The 20,225-nt window shown below is 42.0% G+C and overlaps 1 protein-coding gene across 2 annotated transcripts in view; it reads right to left on the reverse strand.

Annotated features, from left to right (window-relative positions):
• CNTNAP2 (contactin associated protein 2) overlaps positions 1–20,225 on the reverse strand; it is a 1,948,817-nt gene that overhangs the window by 421,749 nt on the left and 1,506,843 nt on the right. For both annotated transcript variants that reach the window (XM_027075690.2, XM_053217934.1), the window contains one exon: positions 8,266–8,422. In XM_027075690.2, coding sequence (XP_026931491.1) covers positions 8,266–8,422 — 157 coding nt within the window. The remainder of the gene's footprint in view (positions 1–8,265; positions 8,423–20,225) is intronic.

Consider the following 20,225-nt stretch of genomic DNA (forward strand, 5'->3'; position numbering starts at 1 on the left):
AGTGTGCAGAATCCGGGATGGCCAGACCTGACCCTCAGAGATTTGGGTTTGATTACTCCGAGGCAGGGCCTGATGATCAGTAATTTTCAGTGCTTCCTAGGTGGTTCTAGTTTCTATGAAGCCAGACGGTGATAACCACAGTTATAAAGTCGTTGGATGGGGGAGTGTCAAGCTTTGGAATCATTTTGGGAGGTTGCCACAGTACTGGTCTGAGGTCAGGTTTAGAAGTGAGCCGTAGCAAGAGACAAGCTGGAACCACAGAGGGCCAGGCATCTGTGAAAGGCCCAGGAGAGGCGGTAAGGAGGGTGTGATGGTGAGTTTCGCGTGGAATGGATTTCACCTTCCGGAAGGACACGGGGCGAGCAAACAAACAGGCTGTGTCACATGTAGCACGCCCACGACCCGCTTGCCACGGGGCCCCAAAACTGCTTGCCTGGCCCTTCGCCTTAAACTGAATGACATGGCTTTTGACTTGATCCTTTCTTTACTCATGGTCGATTTTTAGGGAGACCGCAATTTTTTTTCGTCCCAGAAAATAGAAGAGATCGCCCTCTTTTTAAAAGCATGCTGGGGAGAGGTGATGGAAAATGAACTACGCTTTTCTCAGAAAGCCTTCTTGCGTCTTCGTTCTGTTTTTCACGAGATGGCTAAATAATGTCTTCTGTCGGGAGTCCATTTAGCATTCTGTCGGTGGGGTGCATCTTTCTCTGGAACCTGCAGCGCGCTCCGAACATCTGACAGGCTCACGCCTGATTAATCCCTCTCCCTTTCCTGTCATCAATATTATTTAGGGGCAGTGGTCAAACCATATTGACACTCTGCTGACATCTTCTCCGGTGCCCAATTACCTTTCTGTCATGACACAATCCATGAGGTGACAGGAGGTTCTATGCTGTGCCAAGCAAGTTGGCACCAAAATATCCCTGAGACAGAATATAATGTATCATTTTTATGCTTTCCTCTGGAAATGGGGAGAGGCATTTCCCTACCCCCATCGCTAAGAGGTCTTTCAACTTGCAGGGCTGCTTGGCATCTGGAACTCTCCAGCACCCGCCTACCTGTGCCTTGCTCCTATTTCCTATTTCACATCTCAGGGTGAATTCCTAATGAAAGAGCAGAAGCCCTCGCCTGGAGCTCTTAGCCCCGACCCACATATTGAAAAGTAGTTACACTTCTAAATGAGCTTAGCTGCTAGACTTTCGAGGAATATCCTATTTAGATGCAACTTCACGGTGCAGGAAATCTGACCGGTAGACTTCAGAGAGGAAGTAGAAGGACTAAAATCCAGGGGGTCATGGAACGTGTCTGAAATCTGCACTGTGCTGAAATACACTGAAACTCTGGGGCCCAATCAGTTTAAAGTTTCCTTTTTCTGTCTTTGCTTTTTAAAAAATTTTTAAAAAATATTTATTTATATTTGAGAGAGAGAGAAAGCAAGCACGGGGGAGGGGCAGAGAGACAGAGACAGAATCCGAAGCAGGCTCCAGGCTCCAAGCTGTCAGCACAGAGCCCGATGTGGGGCTCGAACTCAGGAGCAGTGAGATCATGACCTGAGCTGAAGTTGGATGCTCAACTGACTGAGCCACCCAGGTACCCCATCTTTCTTTGTGTTTTTTAAGCAAAGCTTAACTTAAAGGAAGAAAGATAGCCTTCATTAGATTAGAAGGTCAGCTCCATTTATGTCTCTAAAAAGGAAACGTATGGATAACTACCCATTTTAATATTTCATCACACACACACACACACATTTATTTGAATATTGGCTACTGTTTTGGTTGGTTTCGCGACCAGGAGAGCATTACTCATAACTGATACCCATACTATTCATAATATCACATCCTCTAATAGGCAAGAATCAGACGACTGAGAATCAGACGACTGAGAATGTTGTCTCAAGCAGGATCCCAGAAGGATTAACGGCACCAGCATGAGTTTTACAGAATTCAGATCGAGATAAACCGTAGTCTTCTGCAGGTAGGTAAAGGCTAGTGGCCTAGATGTTGTGTTTCACCGTGCTACATGGGAGAGGAGCACTCTCCAGCTTTCCTAGAAACTCACCCCAATACTGGGGACAACAGAATCAAGAATAGAGTAGCTTTTGTGCTGTTATTGAACATTATTCTTCTATCTGCTTTCTTAAGAGTCTGGTTTAATATTGTTTTGTTATGTAATGGGATGCCTGTGAGGGCCCTTACTTTTCCATATAAGATTTGGAAACTACTTTTAGAAATTTTAATCAAACAGGTTAACTATAATCACGGCCAAAAATCCAAAGGGTAAATAAGATGTAGAATGGGATAAAGACAAGACTCCATATCCTTCATCTACTGGGTTAACTCTTTTTTTTAAGCTTATTTATTTATTTAGAGAGAGAGTGAATGTGGGAGGGGCAGAGAGAGAGGGAGGGAGGGAGAGAGAGAGAGAGAGAGAGAGAGCGAGCGCATCCCAGGCAGGCTCCGTACTGTCAGCATGGAGCCCAAGGAGGGGTTCCAGCTCACCGCCGTGAGATAATGACCTAAGTCAGAATCAAGAGTCTGTCACTTACTTAACTGACTGAAACACCCAGGCACCCGCAAAGTAAACCATTAACAAGAGTTAGCACAATGGGACACCTGGGTGGCTCAGTCAGTTAAGCGTCTGACTCTTGGTTTCGGCTCAGGTCACCATCTCATGGTTCATGAGCTCGAGCCCCACGTCGGGCTCTGCGCTGAGTGTGGAGCCTGTTTGGGATTCTTGCTCCTGACCCCGCCCCCCACTCATGCACTCTCTCTCTCTCTCTCTCTCTCTCAAAATAAATAAACATTAAAAAAATAGTTTATTTTGTATGGTTTCCAGAACTTGCCTATATGTATATAAGGGTTATGGCTGTATGTGTATTTTTTTTACAAAAACAGACTCATATTGTATATTCTTTAGCTTTCTTTTTGTATTTTTACGTTGGCTATTTTTCTATGCAAGTGTTTGTGTATCTACTTCCTTCCTTCCTTCAACAACCCGATAATATAATTACTTAAGATTCTATTGATGGAAATTTCTGTTTGGGTTTGTTTTGTCTTGGCTGCTATAAAAAATGGGGAGAAAAGTACCTACATTTGTTCGTATCTATTTAAGAAACTAAAATGCCATATAGTAAAAGGTTCAAAGAATATCTGTTAAAGGTTTGATAGCAAATTGCCTTTATTTTAATATTTCTTTTTGAGAGAGAGAGAGAGAGAGAGAGAGACAGAGCATGAGCAGAGGAGGGGCAGAGAGAGGGAGACAGAATCTGAAGCAGGCTCCAGGCTCCGAGCTGTCAGCACAGAACCCGATGTGGGGCTCAGACCCACGAACCGTAAAATCATCACCTGAGCTGAAGTCGGACACTTAACGGACTTAGCCACCCAGGCGCCCCAGCAAATTGCCTCTATAAGGCGGCTTGTTTGCCACACTCTACACAGAGCATATTTAAAAATTTTTACAGACTTTATGCCTGGCTGCAGAATATCTCAGCATGAGTCTGGAGTTTTCGAATTGTGGTTCTCCCACTTGTTAGCTGTGTGACCTTGGGGAAGTAACTTAACCTCTCTGGGACTTAATTTCCTGATTTGTAATATGAGCATAAAGTAAGTACCTTAATCGTAGGGTCACTGTAATGTGTCAATGACATGGAACATTGGAGCTCTTGAAACTGTCTGACATGTGATTAACATCCCCAAACGTTCACTATCGTGATCTGAGCCACATGGCAAACGAGAACGCACACGCAAGCATTTCACTTTGAGTAAAAGTAAAGACGTTTCATGGAAAGACGCTATCAAAGATGAGATGAAACTGTTTATAAACGGTGAGAAAATATATAATGATTCCTTTTCAAAACATTCAAAGTACTTAACAGTTGTTGGTAGGAAGCTGAGCCCAATGTTTCTGGTTTTAAAGCATTAAAGAGGTTCTGCTGTCTATGTAAAGTTGGTCGTGGCTTATTTCTATTTCTAGCCCAGGAAGACAAGCCAACTCCATTCAGGGCCAATGGAATGGGGCACAAGTTAGTATGTACCTGGTCTTTTCTAAGACGGAGGTGGGAACTGCTCCCTGACTGTAACACAGAGACTGTGTTAATAGCTTTTCACCTCCCTCATTTCCCCCGGTGTATGGGCTCATGTTGGCCCGCACACAGTTACCCAGAAATTCTCCAAGTGCAACGAGAAAAGGGCAGTGAAGCAATGACTAGCACGCCTTCACTGGTAATTCCATTTTTGGCATTGCTAATTTCAGATGTGATGAGTGAGCTCATTGAGTCAGGCGGCAAGAGACCACGAATTACCCAGTGGTGGGCACTTAGCTGAGACCAAGGCTCACTTAATTAGGGTTCTGGCACGGTAGGTGGGAATATTTACTGTTGCTGAGAATAGTAAATCATAAATGTTAAATTACGTTCAGTCTCAGAAATAACTGTGCAAAACTTCTCACGGCACAGATAATCAGGCAATCATGGAGATGGTGAGAGTTCTCATAGGCCATCATAGCTTTGCTACGAGGCCCACTTGTGTCCTGAGCTATAATCTCATTTATCCCAGCTTCATTTTTGTGTATTTTTCTCTAATAAATAAGAATAAATGCTTAATCTAAGTTTTAGAGTTCCTCTAGAAAAAAAAAAAGAACATAAGACGTGTAGTCTGTTTGGTTAAACTTTAAGTTTAAAATTCACATACGGCTAGTTAGACACTAAATTCATAAATCATTAAAAAGATGGAAAAACAATGTGAGTAGTCTTCCTTGATCGTGATATTATAGGAAAACATTGAACCGGAAGTTTGGAAATCTGGGTCTTGGCCTCTCATTTCTAATATAATTTTCGGAAACTTATTTAAATTTTCCTGGGCCCCAATTTATGCAACTATAAATTTATGCAACTATAAATTTATGCAACTGTAAAATTGTTAACAACTTTAGCTAGGGTTGCATTCAACATTCAAATAGTAAAAATAATATGTCCTACTCTAATGTTTAAAATAAATGTGTATTTATTTTTTGGGGGGGGAGAGAGAGAGAGAGGGAAAGAAACAGAGAGAGACAGAGAGAGAGACAGGGCATGAGTAGGGGAGAGGCAGAGAAAGAGGGAGACACAGAATCTGAAGCAGGCTCCAGGCTCCGAGCTGTCAGCACAGAGCCCGACACGGGGCTCGAACCCACGAACCGCGAGAACCTGACCTGAGCTGAAGTCAGACGCTTAACCGAATGAGCCACCCAGGCGCCCCTCTAAAGATTCATTTGGAATCATGAAGACTTGCACTGAAAATTATATAATTAAGAATTGCAAATAGCTATGTATCCCATATTATACAATTTACAGAATGTTTTCATATCCTATAATCCGTTTACTCGCACAGAAGTCTGCCAATCAAGATTTATTTTTATTATACAGACAACAAATCTGTGTTTCAGAGTGGTTGAAAGCTTCTCTCAGAAGTGTCAAATCTATGTCATTTGTAAAGCATCCACATAGCAAGGCCTTTGCCAGGTGCTGGTGAATTCAAAGACCAACAAGACATCACCAAAAGCTTTCTTTCTTGTGCTAAATAGGGAAGATCCTTTTAATAGCTATTTATGGTGAACATATTCATTATATATTTCAGTTTTCTCAAAAGATAGTGCTTCTGTTAAAGAGGACATCAGACAAATTTCACAGAAGCAAAGGGGTGGGGTGTCCGGGGCCCCGAGAAACTGTCAACGGTTACGATCCGATCACGTCTTGCCAGAGCAATGTGTGTGAGTGCCGTCGAATAGGTCTGTCTGCGATGAGTCTGCTCATCTTTGATCTGAATTCGGGTATGTTCTTGGAAATGATTTCAGACGCAAAGACATTTCTCTGAAGTCTCTATTTCTTACCGGCCATCCCATTAACGGCACCTCTCTGGATTTAGACATGATGTTATGCTGGCACCTCCAACTTAATACTTTCCAAGCGGAACTCACCATCTACTGGCTCAAAGCTTTATTCCTTAGCCTGATGCATGGCCCTGCTTCCACTCCATTTCCAGGTGCCCAAGGGGGAGCCTACCCACATTCCTCCCCTACTTCTCACAGAGGCCTAACTATCAAATTTGCTAGACACGTCACAACATCTCATACACTTTCCTCCTTTGTGGCTGTGGCTTCATTTCACCTTAAGCCCTTGATGTCTTTCAAGGACTGTTGTGACATCCCCCTCCCCCTCTGCCTGCTCCATCAAGCCTACCTCCACAGGGCTCATCACTGGGAAATCCAGACTCCCACCATGCCACGCAAAGAACGGAAGTGCCGATGTCGTACTGCCCACATGCTTAGCGTTACTGTGGCTCCTCTTGTCCACAGTGCATTCCAAATCTACCGCGCGGACGCTTCCTCAAACTGCTTCTCCTCCAAGACGATCTTGCGAGGATGAGTGTGCCCAGCAAACTCTTTCTTCTCTCTCAAGCATCCTTCTTCCTGTGAGCACCTTACTAACCGCTCCCTCCACTCCCTCAGTCAGACTTAAATTTTCTTCCACTGGTTTTGGTGTATCCTGTAATACCTTCATCAGAGCACTGATTGTATTATGCTGCCTGTTTCTGTGGGTTTTTTTTTTCCTACAACTGGTTTTTGAGCTCTTTCAGGACAAGATGCAAGTTCTATTTACCATTCTATCCCTAGCACTCATCAGGATGTCTGACAAAAATGAATTTCACTTGGCTATATGCACAAGATTTCCCTTTTTCTGAATATGTCAACTGTCTTCTGGGGTAGGATAAACCCTCCGCGTTGCTAGACAATGAGCCACTCGGGACAATGCTCCCACTTCTCCTTCTTGGAGAGGACACAGTCAGCTTCTCGAAGGGCCTGGGATTCAACGTTGAACTGACTAATGAATCCGAGTCTATGGAACTTGCTTAAGGACACACACACCAGTAACAAGTGACAACAAGAACATAGGTCAAGGCAGGGATTCTTGTCCTTGTCATTCAGTGTTTTATCCCCAGTACCTGGTACATAAGATGTTCAATCAGTATCTGTTGAGTGATGGTAGACTGACTTAATGAATGAAAAGTCAACTTCAGAGCCCTGCCTTTGGCTTCTGTTCCCCTGACTTCCAGTCTTTGCGGAGTGTGTGAATGTGTGTGTAGAGACAACTTCCGAACAAATAAACTTAAAAATTGAGTATCATGCTTTTCTCTTTACAATAAACCACGATCAAAGAGTAACGGTAGCTACTTGCACATGCACGCACATGCACGTGCACACGCAATTCTAAAACACTGAAATATACAGCCTTGCTAATTCATTTCATTTGCTAAGAGAAAATCTGGAAAATAGGTAGACGCCCTACCTAGAAATCATAAAAGCTTACAATTAGAATTAGTTTTCAGTTAACCGGTAGAATGAACTTGTCTTGTAAATTGTCTTTCTAAGTAGTGTGAACCAGAAGCAGACTGAAGTAACTTGTGGTTGTTCTTGGGAAAATTCGGAGCCCTGCTCTCTGCTGCTGGCCGGGGGCAGGAGAGGAGCACAGAGGGTCCTCCCTGCTTCTGAAATTGTGAGAAGCAGGTGTGTGATGTGTATTTCTGGGGAAAGACGTACTTGGGTTTACAGACTTTCACCTAAAGTCCCGGGGCCTCTGTTTTGCACACGGAATGACAGCTGGTTTTATCTTTATCTGTTACAGATGCAGACCCAGCCATTCACTGTGAAGCAGAACAAAAGCCAGGAGAGGGACGGAAGAAACCCAAGATGGATCTTTCCTGAACTTGATCTGTATCAGAGTTATAAACAGTTCAAGGCGCGAAGAAACAGTAGATGGGCAAACACTGTTGCTCAAGATGGAGCAAAGAATGAGGTTCTCCTTTCCCTTCCCCCTCCTCTTTTTCTCTCAGGCAGCTTCTCAAAGCAAACATTGCAGGAGGTGGAAGGAGACCATTTACCGGGGACTCTCTCACACGCCTGCCCATGGGCTCCCTGCCCACGGCCATTTCCTCTGTTGTTACTAAGCACGTTTCATAATGTAAAGCACCATCTTCTACATGGCTCATTATTCTTCTCTCTGAATAAAATGGGAACGCATCAATTTTGTGCCTGTTTATTTCTGAACGCACCCGCTGTAATGCTGACCTCTTTCTGCTTTTATGTTTTTTGGTGTGTTCCTGACATTTGTCACCTGGGTTACTTCCCAGACACTGCTACCCTATTGTCCTATTATTTCAGCAATTTTCAAATGGTCTCTTCTACTGAATTGCTCTGACCTGAAGGCCCGTGGGGAGGGGAGCATGCACTCACCACTGCTTGTAATCTGCATCGCAGTTACAGTAGTACTTTGGGTCTGTGCAGTTTCGCTCTATGCCGCACGCACACTTCTGGATCCCGGGCCCGGAGCCGCCCCAGTAGTAATGCTTCTCGTTGGCCTTGCCGACCCACCAGGTGTAAGGACTTCCATCTATGAGAAAAGGAAACGGCACAGTCAGGTAGATGAGGCACGCCCGCTTTAATGCCACACGCACACCCTCGCACCCAGAGGTACCATCGCGGTCCGGTAGACCGAACATCACTTTACCCTCTTTAAAAGTAAACGTGTTTCAATAATAGGAATATTTAATAAAAAATCACGATGGAAAATGGTAAGTTTCCCCACCAGAATGTGCACCTCCTTCCCTGGAAGACACTTTGACCTTGAAGCTTCAGGAACTTAGGTGCCCCCCAGTGCTGGCCATATGGGGACACTCCTGATGAAGGCATATAGACCGTGCACTGATTCTGTAAATTACAGCTGAGCTCACGGCTAGCCGCGCTCTTCTGTGACATGAGAGTCTGGGGGATCACCGACTATTAGAGCCAGATGACCTTCATTGTGTCTTAAGGCGATCTCCTTATTTTGCAGGTAAGGAAACTGAGGTCTAGAGAGGCGAAGTGACTCTTTCAATCACACCGCGGATCTGCTCCCAAACCAGAAGTATGACACTGTATCTCACAAGATATTGTACAACACTCTTACGTAATACACTTTCCTTTTTGTTATTTGGTCTAATATGCACTCACGTATTCATTCATTTATCCACTCATCAAACAGTGCTTGAGTTTCCACTGCATGTCAAACACTCTAAGAAACTTGGCAGCATGATGGAGATAAAGATTGAGTTTAACAAGATTTATGACACACGGGAGCCTGAATGAGGGAAAAGAGGTCATGAAGAAAAGTTTCCCGGAGAAGGTAAAGTATTTGAGCTATGTGTTGAAGGCTGAATGGGCATTACTCGGGTGAATAAGGATGTAAGAGAGGTAAAGGCTTGTAGGAAGAGGGAGCAGAATGTAAAAAGACAGAGAGGTAAAGTTCTATATGGAAAAATATATAGGAGTGTGTAGGTAGAATATGGTAGAATAAGGCTGAAAGGGTAGCAGGGGTAGGTAGTAATAGATGGGAGATGAGGGCATATCACAAAAAATCTTTGTCTAAATAAGAAGTTACTTTGCACTGGCTTATTTTTGCTTTTCAGTGTTTATTTCCTCCCAACTTAAAGAGATTGAACTTTGTCCTGTAAGTCATGTGAGCCAATTAAAGGATTTTAAGCAGGGAATTTTCATAATCAAATTTGTATCTCAAAGATCTATAGTAAGGTGAAAGATTTCCAGCGGATAAAGTCAGGGAGGCCAGAGGTGATGCTCCCACATTAATACAGAAGAGAAATAATAAAATAGTAGTGGAAACGGAGAGGAAGAGAAAATAGGAAGAGATTAGCAAAGTATAATTGGTGTAGGACTGTTGGGATTAGGGTGGCAGAGAGGACAGGAAGAAGGTGTTGTGGAATAATCCCAGGCTTCTGGCTTGGGTGATGCGTTTCACCAAGATAATGGAGGAGGAAGATGAGAAGCTTAGAGAATGTGTTGAAGAAAGGGTGATGGACTTGATACATAAAACAGGCGATTGGATGTAGAAGTCTGGGTCTCAGGAGCATTATTGGGCTGCAGGTCCCATTTTAGGAACCATGAGGGTAAATGAGCAAATACTGGTAGCAGGAGAGATGCAGTTAGAATCTTTTAGATCATAAGAGCACTTGGAGAAGAGAAAGAGGCAGATGGCCATGGTGGAAGTCAGGAAAGGGAGCAGTCAGAGAGGGTGGAGGGAAAAAAAACCAAAGAACTTTGAAAAGACAGTGTGGTCTGAATTGTCAGATTTCAGAGCAAAGTCCATGAAGATGGGAATCTTAACTTTTTCTTTTAGTTTGACAGCTTAGCGCTCACAGGAGACTTTGTTGAGGGGAGTTTCAGGTGAATGATGGCAAGAAGAAGCTAGGCAGCAACAGACAGAGGAGGGAACAAAATGGGAGAAGGAGAGGTCCTAAGAAGAGCTTCTCCTGCAGGAAGCTGGGAGGGAATGGAACCTACTGGGGGCAGTGTCAGCCAGGAAGCCGAGAAGGCCAGTCAAAGTCTTCAGGTATACGGCTGGAATTCCAATTATAATAACTCAACCACGCTTTCAGGACCCTAGGTATGCACTTGCCCCAGTACCTGTGTGATTGCTCAGAAATGAAAATGAGGCAAGAGCCATACTGGAATGGCATAAAAACGGCTGCAGTTCTGTCTTTTTTTTTTAAGGTAGATTATTTATTTTTATTTTATTATGGAAGTATAGTTGACATACAACATTATATTAGTTTCAGGTGTACAATCTAGTGATTCGATCATTCTATACATTACTCAGTGCTCATCATTGTTAGAGCAGTCCCCATCTGTCACCACACACATTATTATGGATATTTATCAACTGTATTCCCTCTGCTGTATTCTTCATCCCCGTGACTTATTTATTTTATAACTCAAAGTCTGTACCTCTTAATCTCCTTCACCCATTTCACCCATCTTCCACCCCCCCTCCCTTCTGGCAATCACCAGTGTGTTCTTTGTATTTATGAGTCTGGCTTTTTGCTTGTTCATTTGTTTTGTTTTTTAGAATCCACACGTAAGTGAGATCATATGGTATTTGTCTTTCTCTGACTTATTTCATTTAGCATAATACCCTTTAGGTCTATCCATGTTCATGTAAATGGCAAGATCTCACTCTTTTTATGGCTGAGTAATAGTCGATCACACACACACACACACACACACACACACACACACACACATACAGACACACACCATCTTCTTTATCCATTCATCTATCAATGGACACTTGGGTTGCTTCTATATCTTGGCTATGGTTAATAATACAATAAACATAGGGCTGCATATATCTTTTCAAGTTAGTGTTTTTGTATTCTTCACATAAAACCCAGTAGGAGAATTACTGGATCATATGGTAGTTCTATTTTTCATTTTTTAAGGAACTTCCATACTATTTTCCACAGTGGTTGCACTAATTTACATTCCCACCAATAGCTTACGAGGGTTTCCTTTGTCCACATCCTTGCCAACACTAGTTATTTCTTGTCATTTTGATAATAGCCATTTGACTGGTAGGAGGTGGTATCTCCTTATGTTTTTTTCTTTACTTTTTAAAATGTTTATTCACTTTTGAGAGAGAGAGAGAGAGAGAGAGAGAGAGAGAGAGAGAGAGAGAGACAGAGTGCAAGCAGGGGAGGTGCAGAGAGAGAGGGAGATGGGGAATCCGAAGCAGGCTCCAGGCTCTGAGCTGTCAGCACAGACAGCTCGGACAGCCCAACTCAGGGCTCCAACTCACGAGCCATGTGATCATTACCTGAGCTGAAGTTGGATGCTTAACCAACTGAGCCACCCAGGTGCCCCTCCTTGTGGTTTTGATCTGCATTTCCCTGGTGATGAGTGATGCTGACCTTCTCTTCATTGGTCGTCTGGATGTCTTCTTCCAAAAATATCCTATTCACATCTTCTGCCCATTTTTTTTATCAGATTACTTATTTATTGTTTTTTTGGTGTTCAGTTGTATAATTTCTTTATATTTTTGGGATATTAACGCCCTATTGGATATATCATCTGTAAATATCTTCTCCCAGTCAGTAGGTTGATTTCATTTTGTTGATGGTTTCCTCTGCTTTGCAAAAGCTTTTCATTTTGGTCTAGTCCCAACAGTTTATTTTTACTTTTATTTCCCTTTCCTGAAGAGATCTATCCACAAATATGTTGCTAATGCTGATGCCTAAGGGGTTAGTGCCTATGTCTTCTTTTACTAGTTTTATGGTTTCATGTGTCACATTTAGGTCTTTAATTCGTTTTGAGTTTATTTTTGTGTATGGTGTAAGAAAGTGGTCCAGTTTCATTCTTTTGCATATAGCTGTCCAGTTTCCCCAGAACCTTTTATTAAAGAGGCTGTCTTTTCCCCATTGTATATTCTTGCCTTTTTTGTGGTAAACTAATTGCCCATATAAGTGTGGGTTTATTTCTGGGCTCTTGATCCTTTTCAATTGATCTACGTTTTTTTGTTTTGTTTTGTTTTTTCCAGTAACACACTGTCTTGATTACTATAGCTTTATAAAGTATCTTAAAATTTGGGATTGTGATACCTCCAGTTTTGTTGTTCTTTCTCAAGACTGCTTTGGCTACCTGGGTCTTTTGTGGTACCACCCAAACTCTAGGATTACTTGTTCCAGTTCTGTGAAAAATGTTACTGGCTTTTTGATGAGAGATTGCACTGAATCACTGAATCTGTAGATTGTTTTGGGCAGTATGAACATTAGTTCTTCTAATCCATGAGCATGGGATATCTTTCCCTTTGTTTGAGTCATCCTCAATTTCTTTCATTAATGTCTTTAGTTTTAGAGTTTAAGTCTTTCAACTCCTTGGTTAGATTTGTTGCTAGGTATATGGATCTTTTTGGTGCAACTGTAAATGGGATTGTTTGTAAGGTGGATGATTTAAAACAATGAAACTCTCCTGGGAGGTTCAGCCTTGATGTAATAAATGAGCAAATGCACTGAACTTGGAAAAGAGTTAGACAAATATTCTAATTCATACAAATTTCTAGATTTTTCGGTTGTGTTGACTTAATTTGGAAAAGTTATTATTTTTCCCTTTGCAAGATCATTTGTGGCATATGAATTTTCAAAAAGGTATTTGACTTGATCTGGTAAATAGTAGAGAGAGATTCCAGTATCCTGTTATGAAGGGCAAAAGAAGCGAGCTCTCTGAGATGAGGTCCATGCTGAAACCCTATCTTTTCCTATATGAGCCATGTCCCAGCATACAGGGAGCTGTGTTTTCTTTCTACCTTCAAGGTGGCTTTGTTTGTTTGTTTGGTTTTGTTTTTGCTCCTCCCTTCTCTCTCCATTACAGTAAAGAGTAAAGCATGGAAATTCAGATGCTTCCCTACGTTGCAACCATGACCAATAATACACTCTTTTTGTGATGCAGTCAAGAGTTTCAAAAAACAAGGCTTGAAAAATTCCACTTATGGAAATTATAAAATCTGAGCCAGACCATCTGGCCAGTAAGCTGAACAAGGTCTCTGTTGATTCTATCTCTAGGCCATGTTACACGGAGAGAGCAAAGGTGGACAGTACCATGCTGACCTTGCAAATGCCCCTGGGGCCTTCCAGATCACAACTTGATCCCCGAAATGTAGAAGCATGACCTAGACTGGTTATCACATTTATTTATCACACTGAATCTCTCCAAGGTAACCTAATACTAAATTCTTTCCTTCAAAGGAAATTTGGGTTATTACCATTGTTTGGGGAACGAGGAGGTGCCAACCCACCTGACAGAGGAGAGGAAACAAACCAGATACCTGTAGAACTGGGGTTAATGGACTCTCTGGCAGGAAACTCCTTCACCCTCCCTGTCATTCAAATAGCCCTTGGAAGAGCATATATCTAAAACCTCAGCTCAATTTCAAATAATTTCTTCCAGCAACTAGTAGAACAACCTAACACTGTTATATTTTCATTATAGACATCATGATAAAATGCATGAATGAGAGAAGTTGAATGTGGCTCAGTATTCTTTATAGAAATCAGAACATTGTCAGGAAAAGGAACAAGATCATTATCAGCCTCTCCTTTAGCAGGAGATTCTGAGAAATGTGTGGTAGGGGAAATAGAAGACAGAGTCTTCTGATTCCTGGAGGCAGGGAGTGTGGAGAAGCACCCGGAGAGGGCGCTTCATTGTCAAGTTGTTTGGGCAGTGGGTGTTCCAGCGGGAGGCCTAAGCTCTGTGTGGAATCCAGGCTCTGAACTAATCTCACATGGCCGACCTTCACTTCCTGTACGGAGGGACTCTTATTAGACACCAGGGTGGGATCCGGGGGGGGGGGGGTGATTCTGAACTGACATTTCCTCTGGTCAGTGCAAGGAGGTGACACTCTAGTGACCAGGTGAGAGTAGCCCAAGTTCCCAGCTCTCCCCCAAACCTCACCTCTGTGTCAAGTTACAGACGGCCTTAGATGGCTACCGTTCCCAGTTAAGGTGGGGCAAAATCAATGTTATTTCATAGTCCTTCCGAGGAAAATAAATTAAGCACAGTACAACATGTTTAACTAGCTGTTTTCACATGTGCCACAGACAGCAAAATGCCAGTAAGGAACACAGATTCCGGGGAAAAAGCAAATTGTACCCTTTGTTATTAGCACTGGCACATTTGGCTAAATCAAATCACTGTAACTAAAATAAATTATTAATTTGGCATCTATTTTATATTCAACAAGAAAATGGTTCAATTTTCATTGAACAAAGAATTGCCTTATTCTAGTGCTATGCTAATAAGGTGCTACTTTTTGCTTTATAAGTCATTATTTACTGTTAATTGGCTCAGGGGGAAAAGCGTTAAAGATGATAAAGACGGAAAGACTTTAAAAAGACAAGAATACGAAGTGGTTAGAAGAGAAAGAATTTAATTACCCAGCACCGAGAGTTCAAGAACTTCTCTAATCTCAAAATAGACCAGATTTTTGTTAACTGTATTCAGTATGTGTAACCACCGGCACAAGATTAGTAACGATGGCCCATATTCAAAGTTAACTAGAAGCTGAATTATCAAAGTAAGGGACATTGTATTAAAACAACCAGATACAGATTGAATTACATAGAATCACTACACTGTTGGTACTCAAGATCAAGTTTCATTATGCTGAAGGGTTTATTATTGTTTGGATGACTAACTGGGGAAGGAAGAAGGAGGGAGGACTTGAAGAAACCAAGAGATCTCTCTAATTTTCTCCACTAACAAGGTGTTTCAGAAACCCAAGGGCAAGTGCATGGGGACCTCTTGAGGAAAACGTGGTACATCTGTGTGATTTTCACAATGTGTTCTTCGACACTTCCGGGCTACACGAAGTACCTTAATGGTCTGCTTAAATAAACGTTATCCTGGCACACTCTTACGGTAAGACCGAGTAGGGTCACTGGGACATTTAATTAGCTCCGTATCATCCACTTCTAGAAGATATTAAAAACAATGCCACAAGGCTTTATTGTCTCTAAAATGAAAACTTAAGAAGCGTATTTTTAGCCTGGTGAAATCTTGTTTTATTTTACCTACTACGATCTATTTATCTACAACTTCCGTTAGGGAATCACAGGGGGCTTTTTAGCCGAGGAACTAGAACAGATACAACCGCGGCAGACACCCACCTTCGGCGCTCAGCTCCACGCCCCCTGGTGGCAGCTCCCCTCACCGTTCCCTCTGTTTGGCAGCATCCTGGCTCTTTGAAGCCCCCTATCGTGCAGGATCCAATTTCTAAAGAAGTGACTCTCGCTCTGAAAAATCCCCCGTTTTCTCCTCCCTTCTGTCTTTACCAAAGGACCACTGATTCTTTTTCCCTCCGCTTCACTGGTCAGTTTCAGCTGACCACTCTGATCTGACCACAATGCTCCACACCATGCCACAAACAGTGAGAACAGGCGTACTAAATAAAGATATCTTTAAAAAAAGTTTTTAGAGATGTTTTTATGTATTTTTGAGACAGAAGGAGACAGAGCACGAGCAGGGAGGGGCAGAGAGAGAAGGAGACACAGAATCGGAAGCGGGCTCCAGGCTCTGAGCTGCCAGCACAGAGCCAGACGTGGTGCTCGAACTCATCAACGGTGAGATCACGACCTGAGCTGAAGTCGGACACCTAACCGACTGAGCCCCCCAGGCGCCCCAAGATATCTTTAATTGGTGTAATTCTAGACTGTGTGCACACAGCAGTTGGTACCTGCGAGAATCTTCTCTGCAACGCAAACATGCTAGAGAACAAGGAAGGTAAAACCTTACAGGAAGCTGTCGGCCGGGCTGGAGCAAAGAGGAGTTTCAGAGGTGCTGTAGCCACTACAGAGCCCGCTGGACAATCTGGAAGATCGAGCAGGCCAGATCCCCCTTTTCCTTCAGCATGAGATGGGCACAATCCAAGGGTTGCAAAGCCCTAAAGCTAGTGCCGAGTCACCTTGCCCCCAGGAACTGGAAGAGGGGACAGGCCACCCGTCCTAGAGTTCTCTAGCCTAAATAGAGCCAGCCTCTCTTCTTCCACATGTAGTCTGTCCCCATGCAATGACTTCTAGGAGCCAGATGATGGCAGCCCAAGTCTCAGCATCCCCATGGAAGGATGAGGGCTGGGAGGCCAAGTCATGGAGCGACTGCTGCTGTGTTTTCTTGCCTCTGGCAGGACATTAATACAGAGAAGGGTTTCCAATTTACCTAAGAGGAGATCCACCTGGGGCTCTTGTCGACCCTCTAGATTCCCCGGCCTACAAAATAAGATCTATAGAATAAGAATCTCAGAGGAAAATCTTAGGGCTCGGTCACTAGAACCCTGATGATCCTTATCGTCTGATAGGTCTGCCACACAACTGACCTGAGATGATGACAGTGGGCATTAGTTCACAGAATACTGAGAGGCTCAGTGCCCAAGTGCCATTGGAGTACCAGTCTAGGACTTTATTTTCCAGCGAAGATATGAAAAGTGTTTATTGCAGTAATATCTCCATTTACTATTCCCAGTAATTTTTTTCAGAATAACGTGCTCATTGCAACCTTTCTTTTTCACTCTATTCTTAGTAGCTATTTGTCACCTCTCTAAGAGACAACATTTGGTACCTATACTATTATTCGAGAGGAGGAACACGGCCTTCCACAGTGGCTCCCACCTTCTCAAGCTGATTCCAGATGTAAAGCTTGTGTCACAACAATCCAGCGCTTTTTCCGTTTCACAACCACGACCCTGAGTCCTAAGGACTGTGTTTTACTATTCAGAGTAAGAACCTTAAAAATAAAGGTAGGCATCAGACATGTTGGCATTCTCATAGATACAAAGGTCTATCATCTCAAGCTGTCTCTCCGTTTTGTAAAAACATTAACCTGGATAACAACATTCCCTTTTGTTTCCTGGCCATCTGATTCCATGTTATTCTCTGTTAATATAAAGATCAAATGGAGAATGAATCCAAAAAAGTCCCATGGAGTTCATACTGCAGACAGTGTGGTGCAGCTGGGAAAACGCATAATTTTGAAGTTTTAATAAAAACATTCAATATGGTAGTTAAAGGTGAGCATTTCTCTCTCTGATTGAATGTCACTAAACTCATTTGATTAGGGATGAATAGAAATGAATGTAGCTTGATTAGCCTTACGGTGCATCTTTCAGGATTATGTTGGATCCTTCTATATTTTATTAATTTGAATAGGGACCAGATACAGAAATGGAGAATTGAAGTTCAGATCAAAATGGACCTTAGCTGAAATGTTAGTTAATTAAAAATTAATTTTACTGCATAATATTTAAATTTATTTTATTGAACCAAACTTAATAGATTTCAATCAAGGACTGATTCCACCGAGCAGAATTTGATTGAATTGAATCAAATCACTTTGAATCCCATTCAAATGAATTAGATTTTATTAATGTGAATGGAATTGAAGTGAGAGATCAGATGGGGGTTTATTATTCTGAGCAGTATTAAAGAGAACAGACTGAACCAACTCCTCTATGTTAACTTGGCCTCAGTTTCCATAGAGGTCATGGCGTTTGTGGCCCCCTCAATCGCTCTGGCTAATTCCTTTGTACCATGGCCCCGGGAACAAATGTGATTAGTAATACCAAAGTGATCAGATACAACTACATGCTGTTTGTAGGATTTAATAATACACTTCTCTAGTCTTTTTCACTAGAAAAGCCCTTGACCAATTATTTAAAATATTTCTTTTTCACTAGAAAAGCCCTTGACCACTTATTTAAAATATTTCTTTTTCTCTTTATAGAACAAATGAAGAGGGTATAAAATTGGATGTCAGAGATAATAATTTGCTTGAGTACTGGCTGCTCCTTTTATTTTCCATTTAAAACTGCATTTATTTGTTAAAACATGTCTTACCCCAGCCCATCATTTAAACAGAAGTAGTTGATATCTTGTGCCTTGACTTTTATTGATAGATAGATAATGGATGCACCTTGGCTTGATTTATATTTAAAAGAGGAAGGTAACTTTTTAAATTAGTAGCAAAATATTGTTTTGCAGTTGAAATGGCATGCTCCACATTCAATAAGCACCTTTTCAGTGCTGGAGAGACAATTTAGAGAATAGGAGTGAAAACCTGGTTCCTAAGCTTTGGAGTTAGTGGAAAGATGTTTATGTTCCATAATTTACAATGATAAAAGTTTTATACCTTGATATCTAATGGGGCATACACATAATAAAATGGGAGGTGGGGGGGGGGACACATTGGATGTCATAGGAGTGGTTCAGGCAATGGGTCCTGAAGGATTTCGGAGCAGGAAACAATTCCCAAGGATCAAGGTGGACTGGAGGGTTTCCATGAGGAGGAGGTCTGACTGCAGCTTTGATGGAAGGGTAGGTAGGATCTAGAAAACCAGGATGAGGATATGAGCGTTTCAGGATCTCCTGAATGGCTGGGCCAAGACATGAAGCCAGAAAACAAATGACTTTTTTCTGCAACTATGGGGGGTAATCGGTCAGGCTGGCGGGGTCAGTAGAAAGAAGCAGAATGTATGGTTGGAGAAATGGTTTTGGGTACTTTCATGATTTTTGTACTTGAGTTTGTAAGTTTAAAAATGTTTAAATGTTAAAATATTTTACACACACAAATATAAGTTTATATAAGTATTAGGAATAATAATAAAATAAGTAGACTCGTGCCTAGTTTATCTGTTATCATTGTTAGTATGGTGCACTGCCCTTTGAGTATATCACACTTTATTAATCCTAATATTAACAAACATTGGGCTGTGTCTAGTTTTTTGCTATTTTCACACGCTCTGGAAAATGCCTAAGGGCTCTGAGCATGTTCTATAGCAAGTTGTTGAGCCATCTGGTTTGTGCATCTCACAACTGTTTGTTATCCCCAAATAAGAGAACACGGAACAGGAATGCAGAATCCTACCAGCAGTATGTAAAACTTCAAAATCCTTGACAACCTTTGATATTATGCTGGTAACTTGTGCGCACTGGTGAGTGACAAACAGTACCTCTTTTTCGTTTTAGTTATACTTCGTGGATAACTTAAAAATTATTTGCTGTTCCATGTTTATTCATTTATCTTTCCTTATTAAAAAAAAAATCTGTTCAGAGGCACCTGGGTGGTCTAGTCGGTTGAGCATCTGACTCTTGATTTTGGCTCAGGTCATGATCCCAGGGCTGTGGGATCAAGCCCCGTGTTGGGCTTTGCAATGAGCCTGGAGTCTGCCTAAAATTCTCTCTCTCTCTCTCTCTCTCTCTCTCTCTCTCTCTCTCTCTCCCTCTCCCTCTCCCTCTCCCTCTCCCTCTCTCCCTCCCTCCCTCCCTCTGTCCTCTCCCCTGTTCATGCACTCTCTCTCTTAAAAAAATATCTGTTTATATTTTTGCCCATTTTCTTATTGGATATTTTGTGTTTCAAGATGGTGACCATGTTCTGCAACCAGACAGGTGGAGAGATTATACAACACTGTGAATGCACTGAGCGCCACAGACATTTTCCCTTAAGGTGACATTAACGAATTTCTCCTCAATTAACAAGAAAAAGAAAAAGAAAACCCAGGTAGGACTTTAAACAGAATTACTTTGAATCAAGAGATAAATTGGTGGAAAATTTACAGACTTATAATATGTACTTAACCTATTTACTGTCATGATAAGTCTTTCCATTTAGATGTTTTAAACTAGTTTTCAACAAACTTTATAATTTTCTTGGTAAAGGTTTCTCACATTTGTTAGAATTATTCATAAATGGCAGGCTTTTAAACATAACATATTCTAACACTCTGTGCTGTTTTGTACAGAGATACAACCGGATTTTTTTATGCTGATATTATACCCAGAAACTTGTTAAACTCTCTTACCGGTAACAAATTAATCCACTGATAT

This window comes from Acinonyx jubatus, chromosome A2 (assembly GCF_027475565.1).
Source record: "Acinonyx jubatus isolate Ajub_Pintada_27869175 chromosome A2, VMU_Ajub_asm_v1.0, whole genome shotgun sequence".
In the NCBI taxonomy this organism is placed as follows: Eukaryota; Metazoa; Chordata; class Mammalia; order Carnivora; family Felidae; genus Acinonyx; species Acinonyx jubatus.